We start from the raw sequence: 15,502 nt of genomic DNA on the forward strand, positions 1-15,502 counted from the left end.
ATTCTTTTACTTTCTTTCATCAGAGTCTTGTTTACAACTATTTTCTACCCTGACTTTACTGCAAAAATCATTTTCTTAGTCAGAGTTTTGTTCTGTACACTACAGGAAGCAAAAAGTGTTCGACTTGCCTCTTCTTCATTGACCTCCATTTAAAAAAAAAAAAAAAAAACTTCTTGTCTCTTGCTTAGTGTACCACAGTGCTACGCTTTTTTGCTAAGCTTGGGGGCTTCCCTTATAGCAGCTCTAGTAATATGGTAATAATCCTGAAGACCTTGATTAGCTAGTTCAGTTTGATTAGGATTGGAGCTAAATTCTGCAGGATAGTGGCCCTTCAGGAGTAGGGATGTAACCCTGACATTCTGGCCAAATTTGCCTATTGGCCTCTGTCCATCATGGCCTCCTAATCATCCCCATAAATTGATTGGCTTCATAACTCTGTCTCCTCTCCACCAATAAGCTGGTGTGTGGTGGGCATTCTGAGGCAATATGGCTGCCATTGCATCATCAAGGACGAAGCTGCACATTAGTGTACATTGTTGGTGGTTGAGGAGATTCCCCCTGGTATCTTCCCCCTGGTAAGCATGGTACTCACAAAAAAATCAACAAAATTGATTTAAACAATAAGACTAAACTTGTTGCGCTATATACTCGGCCTGCGGCCTCGTGCCCACAGCCGTGCTGATATACAGCCATATCGCACGGCTACTCGTGTGATATTGCTCATATATATAGACAGAAAACAAATTGTTATATAGCTCAACACGTTTAGTCTTATTGTTTAAATCAATTTTGTTGATTTTTTTTTTGTGAGTACCATGCTTTACCATGCCTCAGAGAAAAACACTGTTTTGTCAAATAGCTAACATAGCATAATCAGATGCAGCTTTATTTTTATTAACAGTAATACATAATTTTCTCCGTCATACAATACGTTTTAAAGTTAATTGCATACCATTTATCAACACAAGCCATCCAATATTTAATATATTCTAAAATTGATCTATCTTACTGCAGTGTGCAACAGTGTCTCACAGCAGCCGCCGAGCGAATGCACAGAGTAACGTTATAACATTTTCAACACACTCAAATGTATCTAATAATAAACTGAGCTGCGTTACCTCAAACTCATGACAGGAAAAGCAGAAGCAGCGCCGGTGACTGTGTCATAATAAAAGGTCCGCTATTCGTGAGCTGTGTGTTGCGCAATCGCTCCAGCGGCCTTGTTCAGCTCCCACAACACTCGGTCCTGCTCTGCTACATACTGCAGTAACGTTAATAATCGCATCCATGAACATGATTTCTTCTGTACTCCAAACCCCATTCTTTTGCACCATCCGTTGAGATGGAGACCACATGTCCCAAGATTCCGTTCTAAAACTTGGCGTCATCAAGCGACCTCTAGCGGACAAAATTATTACATATTGTACCTTTAATTCAAGATACATTCTCTGAAGTCTTAAAATTATACACAATTTTGCTTGCTTTAAGGATGTTTAGATATTTTACCGAAAAATAAAACAATAAAAAAAAAATACTGATTATTATGCTTTTCTTTCTTTCTCTTTCTTTCTTTTTTCTTTTTTCTTTTTTCTTTTTTTTTCTTTCTTTCTTTCTTTCTTTCTTTCTTTCTTTCTTTCTTTCTTTCCTTCTTTCTTTCTTCACCTGAAAAGTGAATTAAAATCTTGTCTTTACAGAGAGCTGATTTGGCAGTTTCTGCCATTACTATAACACCAGAACGAGAGAACGTAGTGGACTTCAGCAAACGCTACATGGACTACTCTGTAGGGATCCTACATCGCAAACCAGAGGAAAAGATCAACATTTTTTCCCTCTTTGCCCCTTTTGACTTGGCTGTGTGGGCCTGTATAGCAGCTGCCATTCCTGTGGTGGGCGTTCTGATCTTCCTGCTGACACGGATGCAGATGCTCCGCTCCCAGAATCCTCCAGGAGCCCATCACGCTTCATCTATGTCTAACTCATTGCATAGTGCTATATGGATTGTCTATGGAGCCTTTGTACAACAAGGTACTTCAGTGAATTCCTCTCCCACATGTCCCTTCAGAAACGACTTATTAGCTTAGTATGCTTTAGCACCCAGGGTATCAGATGATGATTTGACTCTGGACTTAGAAAGATGACAAGAATAAAGCTGATATTGAAGTGCCAAAAAATCACTCCCTCATAGTTACATTTGAACTTCTAATGTAAGATTTGTTTAGCATCTTAAAATATTTAGGCATGGTTTCACAGACAAGGCTTAGATTAAGCCAGGATCAATTAGGACATTTAAGTAGCTTTTTTTAAACGTGCTTTACAAAAAAAAAAAACATTACTGGTGTGCATCTTGAAACAAAACAATGGGAGTGACATATTTTAAGATATGTCAGTGGAAGTTACTTTCAGTTAAAACTCAAACATGTATTTTAGTCTGGGACTAGGCTTAAGCTTTGTCTGGGTGTGTGTTTGCAAATATTCAAGGAATAGTTTGCCTTCATTTTTTTTCTTTTCTTTTACCTCTATTTTTTTCTTTTCTTGCTGTCAATTTTTATGACTCATTTTTATGTACATATACTGAATATAAATAAATTACATTTGACAAACAGAAGTATTAAGTGCACTAAAACAGTGTAAAGTTTCTTTGAATAGGGCATAGAATACACTGGTTCTTATCCAAGAGACAAAATGGAATAAATGGCTACCTCAGCAACTAGCATGCTAAACCCCCAGCTGCCTCTATTAATTCTTGGCATAGCCTACCAAACCCTTTTAAGCCTAACAGTTAGTTATTCAATCTGGGCTGTTTCTCATATTTCTGTAGATTGCCACCATATGAAATTGACAATAGATTGCACAAAACACAATACATCTTTTGCAGCAGTTTGTACAATCTTAAACATGAGGAATTAGCAAGTCTGGTGGCATGTTAATAGCGATAGCACTTTTGGCTTATTCCATTTACTAAGGTTAATAATGTGTTCATGTTTTATAGATTATTTATGTCTATGATACCATATGATAATCTTTTAATACCATCTGTAAGATATCTGCTGCTATCTAACTGTTGTGATTCACCTTAATTTTATTAGAATCAGAGATATGGGAGGGAAAATACAAAGAATTAGAACTTTTTTTTTTTTTTGCATTTCAAAATGCATTTACACATCCTAAACACTGACATGCTTTTTTGTTTTGTTTGTCACAGGTGGAGATTCTGTGGTGGGGTCTGTGGCATTGAGGATAGTTATGGGCAGTTGGTGGTTGTTCACATTGATTGTTTGTTCGTCTTACACTGCTAACCTGGCTGCGTTCCTAACTGTGTCCCGCATGGACAACACTATAAGGTAAATTTTCATTTCGCAAATAGTCTACCACTTACTGCACCATATGCTACAGAGTTGATCAATGTCTATTAAAAGCTTTTCTATCCTGTATTTGTCCTCATAATTAGTGCATCCTTATGTTCAGGAAGCTTCACACATAGTTTGGCCACATGGCATGCAGTACAGCTAACGTCTCGGTTACAAAGGTAACCCTCGTTCCCTGAAGGAGGGAACGGAGACGTACGTCGGACAGACCGACGAATAGGAATCTCGCTAGAGAGGCCAATCTACTTCGAGTGTAACTAAACGAGCCAATGCACATTGGCATGCAATCATATGCATCAGCTGCTCGCCTCGCAGCGCGGGTATATAATGAGCAGCAGGTGCGTTGCATCTTCAGGTTTTCGCTGAGGAGCCGAACCGGATAGGCGGCAGCATCAGCGGGGTACAGCGACTGTGGCGACGGGACGTACGTCTCCGTTCCCTCCTTCAGGGAACGAGGGTTACCTTTGTAACCGAGACGTTCCCATTCAGTCGGTCACGTTTCGGACGTACGTCGGACAGACCGACGAATAGGAATCCCTACCAAAGCGCCACAGGAGCTGCCCCCTTCCAGCGCTCTGTTGCAAGCCACCTGAACCCCCTTGCCTGAGGATGGTGGGACAGGGCTAACACAGAGAGAGTCGATCACTGCTGTTCCCCAAAACCCATTCAGTGAGACTATTGGATAACGCTGGGAAAGCGTACCCTTCGCTGGGAAAGGAACGCTGCGGAAGCCACATCCTTCCCCGAAGGAGTTATGTGGAGAAGTACATATGGACTAACCCTGTAGGGCTGTGCTACATATGGAAGAGCTGGGGTGACTCCAACCCGATGAAGGGTAGGTTCTCCCAGAGGGAAAGACACGGGCTTCGTTTAGGAGCAACCGTGGAACCAACCATATGGGATCCCCGTAGGGTCACACATATGGAACCCAGCCTAAACCCGGTTCTCAAGGATACAACGGAGTATAGGCCTGGCGCCAGACGCTCCGCCACGTCGGCTGCCGAAGGGATATCGGAGGACTCGACAGGGTCTGCCTTGTAGGGACTCTCTGGAGAAAAGAAGCGCATGTAGCGCAGCAAGCCGACACTAAGCCGGGGCCTCTCCGTGCCTCTGACCTGTGGCGAGAACATGGGAGGAGACCGGCTCGACACGAAGGCTATAGTATCTAGCGAACGTGTTAGGTGTCGCCCAGCCCGCAGCTCTACAAATGTCTGTCAGCGAGGCGCCACGAGCCAGCGCCCAGGAGGATGCGACACCTCTCGTGGAGTGAGCATGCAACCTGAGCGGGCAGGGCACACCCTGAGCTTGGTAAGCCAGGGCGATGGCATCCACTATCCAGTGGGCCATCCTCTGCTTGGAGACAGCCTTTCCCTTCTGCTGGCCTCCATAACAGACAAGAGCTGGTCTGAGGTCCTGAGGCTTTAGGTTCTGTCTATGTACAGTCGCAAAGCGCGGACTGGACAGAGTAAAGCCAGGGCTGGGTCTGCCTCCTCCGAGGGCAGCGCTTGCAGGCTCACCACCTGGTCCCTGAAGGGACTGGTAGGAACCTTGGGCACATAGCCAGGCCGGGGTCTTAGTACCACGTGGCTATCACCCGGCCCGAACTCCAGGCACGATTCGTCGACCGAAAATGACTGCAGGTCCCCTACCCTCTTGATGGAGGCCAATGCCACCAGCAGCAAAGTCTTCATAGACAGAATCTTTAAGTCTACTGACAGCAAAGGCTCAAAGGGAGCAATCTGAAGTGCTCTCAGCACCAGAGTGAGGTCCCAAGAGGGTATGGAGAGGGGACGAGAAGGATTTAACCGTCTCGCCCCCTAAGGAACCTGATGACCAGGTCGTGCTGACCAACAGATTTGCCATCTAAGTGGTCGTGGTAAGCGGATATAGCAGCAGTATGGACTTTTGAGGGTGGAGGGGGGACAGCCTACGCTCCAACCCTACTGCAAGAAGGAAAGCACGACTCTGATCGAGCATCTTCGGGGGTCTTCCCGGCGAGAAGAGCACCACTCGACGAACAGGTTCCACTTTGGAGGCGTAAGCACGTCTCGTAGACCGTGCACGTGCCGAAGTGATGGTGTTAAGTACCTCAGGGGGTAAGTCACCTAGAACCTCCGCATCCCGTCCAAGGGACCAGACATGGAGTTTCCAGAGGTCTGGACGCGGGTGCCAAAGAGTGCCCCGTCTCTGAGAAAGAAGGTCTTTCCTCAGAGGGATGGGCCAGGGAGGGGCTGTCGCGAGGAGTGAGAGTTCTGGGAACCAGGTCCGGTTGGGCCAGTAAGGCGCAACTAACAAGACCTGCTCCTCGTCCTCCCTGACTTTGCACAGGGTCTGTGCAAGTAGGCTCACTGGGGGAAACGCATATTTGCGCAGGCCCCGGGGCCAGCTGTGAGCCAGTGCATCTGTCCCGAGTGTCCCCTCGGTCAGAGAGTAAAACAACTGGCAGTGGGAGGTTTCTGGTGAGGCAAACAGGTCTACCTGAGCCTTTCCGAATTCTCTCCAGATCAGCTGAACCACCTGGGGGTGGAGTCGCCACTCTCCTGGCAGCGCAGCTCGTGATAGCTCGTCGGCCACACGGTTGAGCACACCGGAGACATGAATGGCGCGAAGCGACCTCAGATGCTTCCGACTCCACAGGAGGAGATGGCGGGCGAGTTGTGACATGCGACGGGAGCGTAGACCACCTTGACGGTTGATGTACGCAACGGTCGCAGTGTTGTCCATACGGACCAGTACATGCTTGCCCTGAAGCAGGCCTTTGAGGCGGCTCAGAGCAAGGCGTACTGCCAGCAACTCGAGGCAATTGATGTGCCAATGCAGATGGGGTCCCGTCCAAACCCCTGAGACTGCATGCCCGTGTTACGTGGCACCCCAGCCGGTGGCAGAAGCATCTGTGAACACCACAGCATGCCGGGACACCTGTTCTAGGGGCACTCCTGCCCGAAGAAACAAGGGGTCCGACCACGGACTGAAGGTTCGGCGGCACTCCTGAGTGATTGGCACCCGGAATGTGCCGCGCTGCCACGCCCATCTCGGGACTCGGCCATGAAGCCAGTGCTGAAGCGGTCTCATATGAAGCAGACCGAGCGGTGTTACAGCCGCAGCAGCCGCCATATGCCCCAGGAGCCTCTGAAAGAACTTCAGTGGGACCGCTGTCCTGCCATTGAATGTATTCAGGCAGTTCAACACTGACCGAGCACGTTCCTCTGTGAGGCGTGCTATCTGCTCGACCGAATCCAACTCCATACCGAGAAAAGAGATCCTCTGCACCGGGGCGAGTTTGCTCTTTTCCCAGTTGACCTGAAGCCCCAACTGGCTGAGGTGTCTGAGCACCAAATCCCTGTGTTTGCACAACTGATCCCGGGACTGTGCTAGAATGAGCCAGTCGTCGAGATAGTTGAGAATGCGAACACCCCGTTCTCTCATGGGAACAAGGGCTCCCTCCACGACTTTCGTGAAGACGCGGGGAGACAGGGCCAGCCCGAAGGGTAGGACTCTGTACTGATATGCTCAACCTTCGAACGCGAATCTCAGGAATGGCCTGTGTCGCGGAAGAATTGAAACATGGAAGTACGCGTCCTTCAGGTCAATCGCTGCAAACCAATCTCGGGGACGGATGCACTCGAAAATGTGTTTCTGCGTGAGCATTTTGAATGGTAGCTTGTGGAGGCTCCGATTCAAAACTCGCAGGTCCAAGATCGGTCGTAACCCGCCGCTTTTCCTGGGTACAATGAAGTAGGGGCTGTAGAACCCCGACCTCAAATCGGCTGGAGGGACCGGCTCTATCGCGTCCTTCGCCAGTAGGACTGCGATCTCCGCACGCAGGACAGGGGCATCGGCATCTTTCACTGTAGTGAAGAGGACGTCCCTGAACTTGGGGGGGGGAAGCCGGGCGAACTGAATCGCAAAGCCGACCCTGATGGTCCGAAGGAGCCAGCGAGACGGACTGGGGAGCGCTAACCCGGCTCGCAGAGACCGTACAAGCAGGACCAAAGGGACCACCGGTGTACCCGCAGCAGGGCAGCGAGGTGGAACACAGGGACGCGGCTCGGGGGGCTCTCTTTGTGAGGCGGCCCGAAGCGGCGTCACAGTGTGCTAGGCAACACTTACCTGGCTCCACGGATGGACAGAGGGAGCAGTCGAGGCTTTGGCTGCCCGCTGCTCGCTGCTGTCCGCTGGCGACAGAAGAGGGGGATGAGAGTGGTGAGGTTTTTCTCCTCCCACTGCTCTCCAAACCCTCTTCAGACCTGGAAATGGAGGAACTGCTCTTTAAAATTTGGGTACCGCTGCCTCTTGGGTCAGTGGCGGAACAGAAACAAACCCAATAAAGGATTTACCACCTGGCCCTCCTCCAGGGGTGGAAGAGCAGCCCCACCCATCTCTGGGTCGCCCGTCTCAGGGGTGATTCTCACCAACCAGTTAAACAGCTGCAGAGACGGGAGGCGTCATCTCCCCGCAATGGATACAGCAGAGCCTGCTGGGCCGGAGTTTCTTGCAGGGGACGACACCCTTGGCGACGAGCAGACTGAGGGGCGGCCCAAGAGGAACTCAATGGTTTGTCATGGGAAGCTCCCCTATCCGCTACTAACTGAGGAGAACCGCTGGGCTCAGTCCTCGACAGTGTCACCGAAAGGCCACCTCGTAAGATGGGAGCATTGAGAAAGCATTTAGCTTGACAACCTCTCACACCTCACAAGGTAAGCCAGGGGGCACTTCTGGACCACGGAGGTGGACATCGTCTGGCTGAGGGCCTGCGCCGTGACTTTGATCACGGTTAGTCAACAAGCGCAGCTCAACCCCAGCACAGAACTACCCTCATGCAAAAAGAGTGCCTTGGCCTCACATGCAGGGTGGGTGTGGTCTGTGTACAGCCACCCCATCCAAGAGGGTAGTGAGAGAGGAAAAAAACTTATGCAGATTGGCACCTTTGGCATTCCATATTTATGGCACCAATATACCCCCATACTGCCAAGTTTTCCATGCACATCTGGAAGACCCAGGAAAGCATGGCTGTAAACTCTGAATCTGAGTCAGCATAAGCACACACCATTACAGTGGGCAGCGTCACCCTCATTTCTAGAGCATAACAGCACTCTCTCCGATGCTGCAATCGATGTCTGTCCCTCAGCTGGAGCTCTGAATGAAATGCTAGGTTCCCCTATGAAAAGGACCAGCAATCCAATCCAGAAACTGCACAGCTTGCAATGCGCTAGAGAGGGAGGGGCCCTAGGGGGTTGGTTCCCCGAAGGAACCCCTCAACCTCATGTCACCCAAGCCATATCAGCAAAGTAGACCTCTTCTGGTGCACCAGAGAGGGCGCTACAATGGAGATTACGCAAGGGAACCGCGCATCTAGAGCGCCGAGCGAGCGCTGGGTTGCCGTGACAACCCGCGCTGCAGCCCGGCAGCTCGACGGCACACGACACGCAGAGGAGCGAGAGGTTTGCTCTCGCTGATCTCCGCGGTCTCCCAGAGTGTCGGGCAGAGCCGCGGCTGTGCTTTTACACACAAGCGGCAGCTGGCCAACAACAGAGGGGACTCAAGCTTCCCGGAGAAAGAAGAGTCACGACCGGCGTGTCGACGTGATCATGTTCTCATATGAAAACATGAACACCCACGAACATCATTTCAGCACGCGCCCAGACATGCGAAACGGTGATCGTGGCCGTCAGTGAGGACAGGAACGATCGCATCCAGAAACACAAGTAGGATGTCGTCTTTAACAGACGCGAATCTACTTGTGTAAGCTCTTTCAGGGACTTTACTCTTTTAGAAGTGCTGAAGCACGCAGGGGAACGGCCACCGCAACACAGACAGGGATTGTGTGCAGCCTGTCATGTGCTTTCTCTCTCTTTGAAGGCGCTCACTCTTACCAGCCGTAAAAACGGCTTTTCAGCGCTCAAAAGCGCACCGTACCGGCCGTGAGAACAGCCTTCTGACGCTGTCAAACAGCTATTTGCTCAAAAACGGCAAACGAAACAGAAAAAGAGAGGACGTCGACCCCGCTGCTGTGCTGTTCGCCCGCACTCGGAAAAAAAGAGAAGTTCAACCAAAAGCTTGACTCGTCTTCTAGCAGACACTCGCTTGCAGAGAACAGGAACAAACACCGTTCGGCTCCGAAGCGAAAAGCTGAAGATGCAACGCACCTGCTGCTCATTATATACCCGCGCTGCGAGGCGAGCAGCTGATGCATATGATTGCATGCCAATGTGCATTGGCTCGTTTAGTTACACTCGAAGTAGATTGGCCTCTCTAGCGAGATTCCTATTCGTCGGTCTGTCCGACGTACGTCGAACGTGACCGACTGAATGGGAACAAAGGCTATTTTAACGATTTAATCTTAGAAGTTTGTAGGTAGGCTGTCTGAGGCTGAGATTTAGGATTTCATGATGGTAAAAAACTGTTGTAACTAGGCCTTCTGGGACATGTTCCCTTTAGAAGGAAGGGAGGTGAATATTAGTATGGCTAGAAAGAGGCTAAACATAGTTATTAGGACTATTACAGATTAGTAAATCCCACGGCTCTCCACCCAGCCCTGCTTCACACTACAATATACACTCCCTGGCACAAAAAAAAAAAAAAAAGAAAAAGAAAAAGAAAGCCACACACTCTAATATTTTGTTGGACCGGCTTTTGCTTTGATTACAGTATGTATTCACTCTGTCATCATTTCGATAAGCTTGTGCAATATCACAACATTTATTTCCTTTACTTTTTGCAATACTTCCTCACTATTTGTCCAATACATCTCAAAGATTTTCAATGGGGTTAAGGTCTGGCTCTGTGGTGGCCAATCCATGTGTGAAAAGTATGTCTTATGCTTTTCACAATTTGAGCCCACTGAATTCTGGCATTTTCATCTTGGGATATGCCAGCGCCATCAGGGGGAAAAAAAATCCTTTAATGGAAAAACCTGGTTCTTCAGTATGTTCTGGTAGTCACCTGACCTCATTTTTTTGGGCACATAATGTTGCTGTACCTAGACCTGACCAACTGAAGTTGGTCACAGTCCAATCTTTATGCTCCCTTGTGTTCTCTTTGCATTGTGAATGCGAGTTCTACTGTTTATTTATTTATTTATTTTTATTTTATTTTTTATTTAATGATCGGATCTAACCAAATGTTTAAGTGATCTCCAATCATGATCATTCAAGTTTTTTTTACAACCATATTTCTTCCTTAAGGATAATGGTTCACTACTATCTTTCCAGGTAGGGCTGGGCGATATATCGCATGCGATTGTCACGGGCATTTCGTCAGTAAAGATGGTTCCCTGATTACCGCTAAATTGCCATCACCTTCTTTCAAATGGAGCGGCATTTAATAGACAGAGCAGTAGTTCACTGACAAGCTACGCAATATCGCGTTTATTATCGAAGGTGATTCATCTGCGATAATGAACACGATATTGCATAGCTTGTCAGTGATCTGAAACAGCTTGAAAACACCCAGCCCTAGTTTTATAATAATACATTGGACAGTTCTTTTTCTTTTCCAGTTTTAGTAGTTTCTGCAATCTCCTAGTTGTTTTCTTTGCTTGGTTCAAGCCAATAATTTAACCCTTCTAAAACAGAGTAACATATTTTCTCCTTCTCACTGCATCAGTTAGGGTTAAATAACTTGTTTCCAGCTGAAACATATTAATCACTGTAGTAATTAGGCCTATACAATGGAAGGTCCTTACTTATTTGCTTAGTTAAATCCAGGTGGTGACTTTTATTTATTTGTTTGTTTGTTTGTTTGTTTGACCAGATAGTGTGTAATGTATTTATATATAATTTAAAAGTAAAAATTTAAAAATAAATTAGTAGATTGTGGCAAATAGTGTATAATTTATATTTGTTGCTGTTATTTGGTAATGTGACTTGACTTGCTTGGTTGTGTGAGCACTGCGACTCCAGACTTAATGGTAGGGACTTTAGACTTTCTTGTTAATTACTTGTACATGTGTGACTTGCTCCCACCTCTGCGATGCAGAGGGGAAAAAATTGTGGGAATCACTTTCAGAACCTTTTTATTTCTTTATTTTTCTCAGATGATTTATTAGTTCCATACTAAAAGACTAACCAGGGACAAGTGCTGCAAAATAGCTATTAGCTAGAAGCATGTGTTCACAAGACAATGACAAAGAGCACTTCACACGAGCAAACTAAGTTGACTCTTACTAGAATCATTAAGATATTTAAGTTTAGAATAGAATTGATATACGAATACTTATAGAATATGAATACTTATTATTATTATTATTATTATTATTATTATTATTAACCTTTCCTGTTCAGTGCCAGAATAAGTTTGTATTCTGTGTGCTCCCTTACCAGTATAGTGCTAGTTTGCTGTCACATCTGTAAATGTTATCTAGCACTCAGGTATGATGACATGCATTTACCCAGCCTGTGTGCCTAATGTTTGATTGCATTTGATTATGCTGATGTTGAGCAAACTGGGTCTCGTCAGAGTGTGAACAGACCTCTGCTCTCAGACAAACATATCTGCATGTTCATTCTCACTATATTTCGGAAGCCAAATGTTTCATATACATTTTTACTAAAATGTGATCATCTGAGCTCCAGTTTTTTACACAAATATGTCAGCAATTATTTCAGTCATTATTATTATTATTATTATTATTATTATTATTATTATAAACATATTTAATATGTACTATTAAATACATACCATAAATATATTTCCCATTTGGAAAAACAATGTGTTAATTTGTGTGATTATTACAAACTGTTAATAATGCATAAAATAATGCAGTAAATAATGTTTTTATTATTAATATTAATTTTACTTCCTAGGTATCACAGTTAAGCTCATTTGTTTTCATGGAGTTTTGGTTTGCTTTCATTCATGACAAGTGTTCCCTTTGTTCTAGTTTCCCGCTACTCATAAGTCACCATGGACACTAACACTATCATCACAGCTGTTCGTCTTTTTCTTTATCATCACGGTGTATTTAAGTTCTGTTCATTGTCCGATATTGTTTGTGTTTGACACACTGTCTCGCATGTTGGCTCTCTTGTTAGTTTTTATTTAAAAAACCTTGGATTACTATCATCATCTTTGTCTTGTGTGGATTTTAGCATTACACCAGGTCACACTTACATTTATTTTTCCCACCCTTGTTTCACTTATTATTTGGATGTTTGGCCCACTTGTCCTTATTCTGCCTCACTAATATGACAATAGCAAAGATAGGAATCATGTCAATTGATATAGTTCACCCAAAAATTAAAATTCTGTCTTCATACGCACAATTCTGAGCTGATAACTGTACAGAAGTGTTATGTATTGTTTGAAATGAGTAATATTTCAGTAAGTTTTAGAGTAGAGTAATGTGTTCGATTAATGTTTATACTGTAAAAATTATAAATTAAAATTTGAATAAGTGTTCGCTGTGGATAAAACGAACAGCTATAAAATGTATGTAAAGATATTGTGAGATGTCCATGAGGTCTGTTAGTTACACAACTGCTTGTCAAGCTCCAAAAGCATCAAACTAGTAGTCAATATGTGCTCTGTATTGCAAGTTTTATGCTGCCATCAGGGCCAGACAACCAATTTGGGGACATAGGTTGACCGCCTAGGACTCCACCTCTTAGAGAGTGCCATTTACCAATACAATTTCAGTATGTGTAACAAACTGTGTTTTGTTGTGGTGCTGGTGCTCCAGTTACTGGTAGAGTACTGAGACATTACATTATAATTAGTAGTGAGACATTACATTTGTGATAATTACATTAACATGTGCATCTCTTCTTTCTGCAAAGTGCACCCAATACTATTCACAGAATGGCTGTGCAGATGGATGCATATCCGAGGTTACACTTTAATTTGATAGTCTACAGTAACTTTGCAACTACATGTCAGCAACTCTCATTAGAATATTAGTAGACTGTTAGGTCAGGGGTGGTAAAATAAGTTGACATGTACTTGCAAAGTTACTCATAGGAACAGCTGAGGCAATAATGTTGTCCTTAATAATCATATTAAAAATCAAATTTCTGACACTGAAATAAACACTGTTGTATAACAGTTTTAAGTGTTTTCCTGATATATCTATACAGTAGACTGACAAGAAACCACCATTAAAGAGTGAAACTTTACCTTTCACTGGCTTATGTTTCATTGGCGGGCCTGACAGCTCCATTAGCAGAACAGATGGCCCAACATTTCACATTACTTACAGGGTTGTCTTTGGACTTTGAAGTTAGCTCTTGCCAAGTTAGGTCCCTGTCCTGTTGATGTATGAATCCTATGGCATCATTACCATGATGAATGAATAAATTCAAACTTGGAGAAATTAAACAGAACAACTTTAGGTTGAGTCATTCGAGCCAATGATTTTGCATTTTATTATGTTTTAAACAATTTATATAACAGTGGGCCATGAATTTTAAATCTGGGCTTCAGTGCAACTCTTGCCTTTAAGCAACACAGTTTCATAGTGAACAGGACATAATATGTTACAGTGCGTAAGGTTACAATCAAATTATAATAACAAAGAAGACAAATAAAGAATCAAAGATTGACATTTCAAAGACAAACTTAAACACCAACAACAATTGCATCAGCCTTGTTAAAAAAAAAAAAAAAAAAAAAAAAAACTTGCAGAAAAGTTTGTAGCCTACTAATGATAATTTCAAGTGAAAATTACCTTTTTTTTCTGTTCAATAAATTTGCCAAAATCACAGCAGAACACTGCGAACTTAAGACTAGGGATGCACTGATACCATTTTTTAAGGACCGAGTACGAGTACCGAACTTTTCTAGTACTCGCCGATACGGATACCTATACATTTATTAATTTCTTTTTTGGGGATGTTGCCGTTTTCCAAGCACAACACAGTGAGACTAATGAATGTAGGACAGCTTTTTTTTTTAATTATTACTCTAATGAAAAAAGTAATAATTTTATGTGCTTGTCACAAACTTAAAAAAAATTCAAAGAGTCCAATTACCTTCAAAGGGCATAATTACCAATATATAATTATATATATAAATAAAAATACAGCAATACTATACAATACTATAGAGATACAAATTAAATAAACGTGTTTTACAGTATGTTTATTTACCATGTATGCATTTAATTAACATATGTTGTAATTTTATTAACATTAATGATAAATATAGGCTACGGTCCCTTTAAGACCGAATCCATGGATACTGACACATATCCTGTTTTCACCCAAATGTTTACATCCACTTAAGGATGTAAACTGACTATAACAGACAATATCTACATGAGGTACTCCACACGATAGACATTTTGACAACTATGTGTGCATTTGACCATTCAGGCACAAGGAGAAATGATTGCATGCTGTCTGAGAGAACGGTTTACGTCCTGTTTACGTCTGAGAGAACCGTTTATGCATGCTGTCTGAGAGAACTTGTGCAAGAAAGAGAGAGCGCTTGTGGTCTATGTCATTCAGTGAAATTCCGCCTATCCCGCCTTCACTAATCGATAACGAATTGTGATTTGAAAGCATGCAGTTTGCAATGTGTGGGTTGTCATCATTCATTTAGTATTTCCACACCTCTGAGGCTGATATTGTTTCTGCTGCCGCCATCAGTGTCTGTGCACGAGAAATTCTGTCAGTTACATCACGTGAGGTATCGGTCTTTGGTATCAGTGGTATTTTTACAAGTACGAGTACAAGTACATGAGCTTGGTATCAACCCGATACCAATACTAGAATAAAATAATAAATAAAATAATCCCCATTACTTTCTGCACTTTATGGTCTTCATAATGTTTGACATTGCTACAAAACACCTCAGTTTAAATGGATGAAAATAAAATACAAATACTATACAGAAAAAGAGTATAAAAATTAAATATATATATCCATACATGAGGTGTTTCAAGCCCCTTCAAGCCAGTGCCTCCATTTCTCCTGAGCTAGTTTGATGCCAAGGAGGTCACAGTTTCTGATGTCATAGTTCCTCTCCACCGGGTTGAACTTGCGTGAGAAATAAGTGCATGGATGGAGTTTGGGAGGCGTCCCCTGCTGCTGGGAAGGCTCCACTCCTACACCAGTGGTAGAGGCATCCACCTCCACAATGAACAGACAATTAGGGTCAGGATGAGTGAGGAGCAGTGATGAAAAGAAGGCTTCTTTCAG

General features: G+C 44.2%; 1 protein-coding gene across 1 annotated transcript in view; it reads left to right on the plus strand.

Moving 5' to 3' along the window:
* grid1b (glutamate receptor, ionotropic, delta 1b) overlaps window positions 1–15,502 on the plus strand; it is a 486,415-nt gene that overhangs the window by 452,157 nt on the left and 18,756 nt on the right. The window contains exons 11-12 of the mRNA XM_067369520.1: window positions 1,695–2,025; window positions 3,203–3,341. Of these exons, the coding sequence (XP_067225621.1) occupies window positions 1,695–2,025; window positions 3,203–3,341 (470 nt within the window). The remainder of the gene's footprint in view (window positions 1–1,694; window positions 2,026–3,202; window positions 3,342–15,502) is intronic.

The sequence above is a fragment of the Chanodichthys erythropterus genome, chromosome 19 (assembly GCF_024489055.1).
Source record: "Chanodichthys erythropterus isolate Z2021 chromosome 19, ASM2448905v1, whole genome shotgun sequence".
Lineage (NCBI taxonomy): Eukaryota > Metazoa > Chordata > Actinopteri > Cypriniformes > Xenocyprididae > Chanodichthys > Chanodichthys erythropterus.